Source organism: Asterias rubens, chromosome 13, assembly GCF_902459465.1.
Source record: "Asterias rubens chromosome 13, eAstRub1.3, whole genome shotgun sequence".
In the NCBI taxonomy this organism is placed as follows: domain Eukaryota; kingdom Metazoa; phylum Echinodermata; class Asteroidea; order Forcipulatida; family Asteriidae; genus Asterias; species Asterias rubens.
Window position 1 is genome coordinate 6,078,175 of NC_047074.1, and position 7,926 is coordinate 6,086,100.

Below are 7,926 nucleotides of genomic sequence, written 5' to 3' on the forward strand. Positions count from 1 at the left end.
AACTCACAACTCCGACAGCCAACCCACAACTTCGACGGACAACTCACAACTCCGACGGCCAACTCACAACTCACAACTCCGACGGACAACCCACAGTTCCGACGGCCAACTCACAAAAAACTCCGACGGACAACCCACAACTCCGACGGCCCATGGAGGAATAAGGCCCAACTCACAACTCCAAAACGGAGGCCGGATCTCATAGACCATATTGCAGATAGCGACTTTGAACAACTGCGCATGTGCGCGAAAAGGACTGTGGGAAAAATTTGGCACCTCGCTCAAAAAAGTAAACAACGTTCAACGTTCGTACACGATCGATCGGTTTGCAAAATGGATGTGGCAGGAGTGAACGAGAAAGAGCTGATTGATAGAATAAATAGTTCTGGCATAGACGAACTAAGGTAATCTTTAGCTAAAGTGAATGTGCCAAGACACAGTAGTTAAAGACAAACTCCAAAGGCGACATTTTTTCCTGTGCTCACTGCCTGGTGAGAATTAGTCTAGGTTCCTAGACCATTGGTGTTGCGTGGTCACACACAACGAACGTTCCGATTATGCACGGCAAAAACTGTACACGCTTGTAATGAACGAACGCTAGCGGGCGCTATGTTTCTCTAATTTCCGGATCTCCCCACGTGAGCGCCGGAAATCAGAGAAACAGAGCGCCCGTTAGCGTTCGTTCATTACAGTGTGTGACCACGCAACACCAATGGTCTAGGAACCTAGACTAGGTGAGAATGGGCTGAAGTGAGCACCGTGTTTGGGCCCAACACTAAATCGGGCCCAGCACCGAATTTCTCCTCAGCACCGAAATAATAAAATTCCGCAAACGACCGTCATTACAAGTCGAAACCATCAGGGATGCATTATCAACACAAAGACGGTTCTTGCTACATGTCTAGGTGTACCAGGGGTTGTGTCACCTTTAAATTATGAAATTGCGAAATTTTTCTTCGGATATCTGTTTGATAAATCCCTGACCATATCCCCTGGGCGGAAAAATAATCTCAGATCATTAATTAGCTCAGCCCAACTAATTAAAGATTGACTCTAATTATAGAAGCGTTTATAGCCAAACAAAGTACTAAGTGCGGGTGACGAACATAACTTTGACGAAATTTGTGTCACCTTTAAAGTATGAAATTTTAATATTTTCATTCATAGATATGTTTGTTACATTCCTGACCACATCTCCTAGGCGGAAAAATAATCTCAGATCACTAATTAGCTCAGCCCAACTAATTAAAGATTGTCTCAAATTAGCGCTTGTATATAGCCATGTGGTGTATACAGAGTGCGTGTATATAGACATACCTAACTTTAACAAAATTTGTGTCACCTTTAATTTATGAAATTGTGTTATTTTCTTTAATAGATATGTTTGTTACATTCCTGACCACATCTCCTAGGCGGAAAAATAATCTCAGATTACTAATTAGCTCAGCCCAACTAATTAAAGATTGTCTCAAATTAGCGCGTGTATATAGCCTATAATGTACAAAGTGCGGATACATACCTAACTTTGACGAAATTTGTGTCACCTTTAATTTATTAAATTATAATATTTTCTTTCGTAGATTTGTTTGTTACATCCCTGACCACATCTCCTAGGCGGAAAAATAATCTCAGATTACTAATTAGCTCAGCCCAACTAATTAAACATTGTCTCAAATTAGCGCGTGTATAGCCACATGGTGTATACAGAGTGCGTGTATATAGACATACCTAACTTCAACGAAATTTGTGTCACCTTTAATTTATGAAATTCTAATATTTTCTTTCATAGATATGTTTGATACATCCCTGATCACATCTCCTAGGCGGAAAAATAATCTCAGATTACTAATTAGCTCAGCCCAACTAATTAAAGATTGTCTCAAATTAGCGCTTGTAAAGCCACATAGTGTATACAAAGTGCGTGTATAGACAGACATATCTAACTTTAACGAAATTTGTGTCACTTTTAATTTATGAAATTTTGATATTTTCTTTCATAGATAAGTTTGGTACATCCCTGACCACGTCTCCTAGGCGGAAAAATAATCTCAGATCACTAATTAACTCAGCCCAACTAATTAAAGATTGTCTCAAATTAGCGCTTGTATAAAAAATAGCCACATGGTGTATACAGAGTGCGTGTATGTACCAGGCTGAAGTGAGCACCGTGTTTGGGCCCAACACTAAATCGGGCCCAGCACCGAAATTATCCTCAGCACCGAATTAAAAAAAATCCGCAAACGACCGTCAATACACGTTGACACCACCAGGGATGCTTTATCAGCATACCTAACTTTAACGGAATTTGTGTCACCTTTAAATTATGAAATTTCAAGATTTTCTTTCATGGATATGTTGATTACATCCCTGACCACATCTCCTGGGCGGAAAAATAATCTCAGATTACTAATTAGCTCAGCCCAACTAATTAAAGATTGTCTCAAATTAGCTTGTGTATAAATAATGTACTAACTGCGGCAAACATACCTAACTTTGACGAAATTTGTGTCACTTTTAATTTATGAAATTTTAATATTTTCTTTCATAGATGTGTTTGTTAAATCCCTGACCAAATCTCCCAGGCGGAAAAATAATCTCAGATCACTAATGAGCTCAGCCCAACTAATTAAAATTGTCTCAAATTAGCGTTTGTATAGCCCAATAATGTACAAAGTGTGGGTAAACATACCTAACTTTGACGAAATTTGCGTTACGTTTAATTTATGAAATTTTGATATTTTCTTTCATAGATATGTTTGTTACATCCCTGACCATATCTCCTAGGCGGAAAAATAATTTCAGATTACTAATTAGCTCAGCCCAACTAATTAAAGATTGTCTCAAATTAGCGCGTGTATATAGCCTATAATGTACAAAGTGCGTGTATAAACACACCTAACTTTAACGAAATTTGTGTCACCTTTAATTTATGAAATTTTGATATTTTCTTTCATAGATATGTTTGTTACATCCCTGACCATATCTCCTAGGCGGAAAAATAATTTCAGAATACTAATTAGCTCAGCCCAAATAATTAAAGATTGTCTCAAATTAGCGCTTGTAAAGCCACATAGTGTATACAGAGTGCGTGTATATAGACATACCTAACTTTAACGAAATTTGTGTCACCTTTAATTTATGAAATTTTGATATTTTCTTTCATAGATATGTTTGGTACATCCCTGACCACATCTCCTAGGCGGAAAAATAATCTCAGATTACTAATTAGCTCAGCCCAACTAATTAAAGATTGTCTCAAATTAGCGCTTGTAAAGCCACATAGTGTATACAGAGTGCGTGTATATAGACATACCTAACTTTAACGAAATTTGTGTCACCTTTAATTTATGAAATTTTAATATTTTCTTTCGTAGATTTGTTTGTTACATCCCTGACCATATCGCCTGGGCGGAAAAATAATCTCAGATCGCTAATTAGCTCAGCCCAATTAATTAAAGATTGTCTCCAATTAGCACTTGTGTAGCCACATAGTGTATACCAAGTGCGTGTAAAATAAAATACTTTTCAAAAGTAGAATCCCAACTTCTCCATAGCACAGCAAGCAAGCTGAAAAACAATTATTGTGACGCATGTTTAATAATTCCCATCCCCCCCCCCCCCCCCCCCCATCCCCACTGCAAGATTTTTCCCAAGATTGTCTAGCTTTGAAAAATAATGACTGGTCATTTTACGCCAATAGAGGGCGCAATAGGATCTTTGGTTGTATAACTCGACAGGCACCTAGACTTCGCACATGTAAAACTGAACAGCTATATTGTTAGAGTCCCGTCTATTCTCTCAGTCAGAGTCAGTTTCAAACCGTTTGAACAGGAGGAGGCCAACGGATTTTAATTTCTGTAATGATGTACGTTTTTGTGTATAATTCTACATTCTGGAGGTATTTCCAGTGAATTTTAAAGGCTGACAGCGTGGAGCTGATTAGATGTGAATTTTACAGTGAAAATTAGGAGCAAGAGAGTCGTCCGCCGGGTACGTTCGCCGTGGGTGATCATTTTTATTTGGTAAATGTTTTGGTTAAGTTCGTGACCGTGATGTAGGCCCTACAAAAAATGTTGTTTTTTTATTATAGGAATGGGAAATGTTCAATGCACAATTGTATCTCTTTTTATGCTTTGCTGCTTGTGTAGGCAAAGTACAAGTTCTAATATTAAAACCCAGGATTTTCCATCAAGAAAAAATTGTAAATAAATAGCTATTGGTTGGAGTCTTGGACACTTTCTGAACAGAACAAAAAATAAAAGTTCACAGCTTTACAAATAACTTACAGGGTTTACAGAAGGTAATGGTGAAATACTTCCCTTGAATGAAATGATTCCATGAATTGCTTTACTTTTTGAGAAAACAGTAAAACAATTATCAATTCTCGATAACGGATTTATTTTAAACACATGTCATGACACGGCGAAACGTGCGGAAACAAGGGTGGGCTTTCCCGTTATTTCTCTCGTCTCTGATGACCGATTGAGCCTAAATTTTCACACTTCACAGGTTAGTTATTTTACAATTGTGATACATGAAGTGTGAGCTTTTGGACAATACTCTTACTGATGTTGTGCGATTGCTTCAATAAAATTAAACTTAGTATTATTTCTTACACATATTTTTTAATTTTTCTTTTCAGATCTTTGTGCTGCTCTGATGATAAAGACAACTAAATCAACATCACCATTAACAGAAGGCTGGCAATGAAGCATGGTGCCATTTTTCATATTCATGACCATGCAGCATTGTGTTTGGGCTACCTCTTGCTTGCCCAAGATAAATATTCCAAAAAGAGATTAATCCTGTCACAGTAACAGTATTGCCATTTCCTTTGTACCATTCACAGTATTACCAATTAATTTGTACCATTGGTATTAAATATCAATGGTACAAAATAAAGTAATACCAATGGTACCATTCACGCTATTCCCAATTGGTTTATTACCAATGGTAACAAATCATCGGGAATACCATTCATGATATTCCAAAAGATTTGTTACAACCAATGGTAACAAATCAATGGGAATATCGTGAACGGTGACAACACAATGGGAGACTTTCTGGGACGATAGAGGGCAGCAGACTTACCGGGTAAATCCATTGTTCTCAGAATTATGCGCATGTTCAGAACTACGTAAACAATGGGAATTTACCCGGTATGTCTGCTGCCGCCTAGCGTTGGAAAGTCTCCTATTGGTAACGCTAAAGGAATGTTATAACCATTGATTCATAATCAATGGTAATATCAATGGTACAAATTAAATGGTATTACCAATGGTGCAATTTCAATGGTAATGCCAATGGTACAAATTTAATGGTAATGCCAATGGTAGAAATTCAACGGTAATATCAATGGTAGAAATTCAACGTTAACACCAATGGTACAAAATCAACGGTAACACCAATGGTACAAATTCAATGGTAATGCCAGTGGTAGAAATTCAACGGTAATACCAATGGTTCAATTTCAACGGTAACACCAATGGTACAGATCGGTAACACCAATGGTACAAATTCAACGGTAACATCAATGGTACAAACTCAACGGTAACCAATGGTACAAACTCAGCGGTAACATATGGTACAAACTTAATGGTAACACCAATGGTAACCATACAAGCGTTCCAAAACATCAATGGAATGGTAATCAATGGTAACTGCAATGGTAAATGAAATGGTTTTTTCTACGGTATACCATTCATTTTTTTTGTAAGGGTTGTGTCACCTATAATTTATGAAATTTTAATATCGTGATTCAATGGCGTCTGACACCTCAAGTTCCACAGGGGACGGTGCCAGACTGATAGTGGGCTCCAAACTGGGACCAAAACCCGATCTAAGATCGTGTCTCCGTGTCGCTACATGGAACGTATACCTGACACTCTCCAACGCCGTATACCTGGAAGCCATGTCTCATTAACTGACACGCTACCGAATAAGCATCACTGGTCTTACCGAAGCTAGTATCCCAGGAACTGGAGAACGCCGTATCGATCAGTATAAAATGTACCACTCGTGCAGTTCAGGCCGCACGGAGGGAGTTGCCTTGCTCCTTAATAACAATGTCAGTCAATCCCTAACGCAATGGACACCAGTCTCAAACCGGATCCTTCATGCCCGGCTCCTTCAACCAACTGGACCACCCATTCAAAGTACTCCACCCCATGACCAACAACTTGTCATTGGAGATATAAATGCTGTAAGCGGAAAAGTCCGTGCAGTTTACTAGCGTGTTGTGGGAAACTTCGGTTCCGGACAGCCAAGAGCGACCTCGAGGAATTTTACAACGACCTCGCCGACCATGCCGAAGAAGGACTGCAAAAACAAACCCCGTCCTACCTTCCAGGCCATCAAGTCCATGCGCGTCCCCCCACAACAGGGACAGAGCACCTCCCCAAGTCGATCGAGGAGACTCATGCCCGCTGGCGGGAGCACTACAACACCATGCTTAACCACCCCCAGCTACGCCCTGCCCATACCTTACTGCACAGGCTTCAGGCACATCCCCTGCCACAGACGTCTCATCCGACTCTCCCACAGTGGCTGAAGTACGTTTCGCTATCAGGAAGTTAAATAATGGGCGTGCTGTAGGACCTGACGGCATTTTTCCTGAGCTGCTCAAATGTGCAGAAACCCCAATCAGTGCAGCCCTCCACAAGCTCTTTCAAAACATATGGTCTTCTGGCAGGGTTCCTACTGAATGGAGGGATGGCATTATCATCTCCCTGTACAAAGGAAAGGGGCATCGAAACCAGTGCAGCAGCTACAGACTTATGACTGTACTGTCTGTCCCTGGAAAGGTGTTCAGCCATGTTCTGCTCTCCTGCTTAGAACCCATACTCGCCCGTCACCGACGACCCAACCAGTCTGGTTTTACAAGAGGTCTGCCTACTCTGGATGCCGTGCTTGCTCTCCGACTTCTTCCAGAACTCCACCGTGAATTTGAGGGGCCTCTCCACGTTGCCTACGTTGACATCAAGGCAGCTTTCGACTCCCTGGATCGCGATGCTCTTTGGAAGGCCCTGAAAGCGACCGATGTCCCACCAATACTGCTTTCGTTGATTCAGGACCTGCACATGGGCTGTGCATCCACTGCACGTATTGGAAGTGACGTTTCCAACCCCTTCTCTACCACCTCGGGTGTCCTCGGTGCTCTGTCAAAGTCACACAGAAGTTCAAGTATCTCGGCTGTGACATCCAATCTTCAGGCTACTCCTCCCCCGACATTCTCTGACGCCTGGGGCTTGCCTCATCCACCTTTGGCCAATTAGACCGTGTTTTGAGGAACAGACGCCTCAAGCTCACAACCAAGCTGAGGATATTTACGACTTGGTCCTCCCCGTCCTGCTCTATGGCTCCGGAACATGGACACTCCGAGCTGATCACACGAAGGTTTTAGCCTCAGGTATCAACGACGCATTTTCGGTGTCCGGTGGTCTGATTTCTTCTTTAACGCAACAATCTATGAGACCACCGGCACCTCCGTGTGACTATCTCCCGGAGACGTCATTCCCTCTTTGGCCATGTCAGACGGCTCCTAGAGGATACACCTGTCCATGTGGCCCTCAAGCTGGGCGTGGAAGCACCGGGAGGATCCCGCCCCTGCCCAGCCTGGAAGAGGCCAAAAGGCCGACCTCACAGCACCTGGGTTGGCCAACTGGAAGCAGACTTTGAGTTCCGGGCCGGGCAGCTGTGGCAATCAGCAGCAGAGCGCAGTGGTTGGGCGGCTCTACGTGACCCCCTGATGGATCAAGAGGATGATGATGATGATGATGATGATGATGATGATGATGATGATGATGATGATGATGATGATGATGATGATGATGATGTTGATGATGATGACTGCATTGAGTATTTCCCGTACCCTCAATGAATATATTGGCAGCATCCCACAACAACCTACCGTTTCAATATCACCAA

General features: G+C 41.6%; 1 protein-coding gene across 1 annotated transcript; it reads left to right on the forward strand.

Annotated features, from left to right (window-relative positions):
- The first annotated feature begins 6,776 nt into the window (after nt 1-6,776).
- Nucleotides 6,777-7,274, forward strand: LOC117298663. The gene has a single exon (XM_033781982.1). The coding sequence runs from the start codon at nt 6,777-6,779 to the stop codon at nt 7,272-7,274; it is 498 nt and encodes a 165-aa protein (XP_033637873.1).
- Nucleotides 7,275-7,926: the final 652 nt, after the last annotated feature.

What these genes read in the sequence shown, in the direction of transcription:
- LOC117298663 (XM_033781982.1), top strand. Translation starts at nt 6,777, where the DNA reads ATGACTGTACTGTCTGTCCCTGGAAAGGTGTTCAGCCATGTTCTGCTC.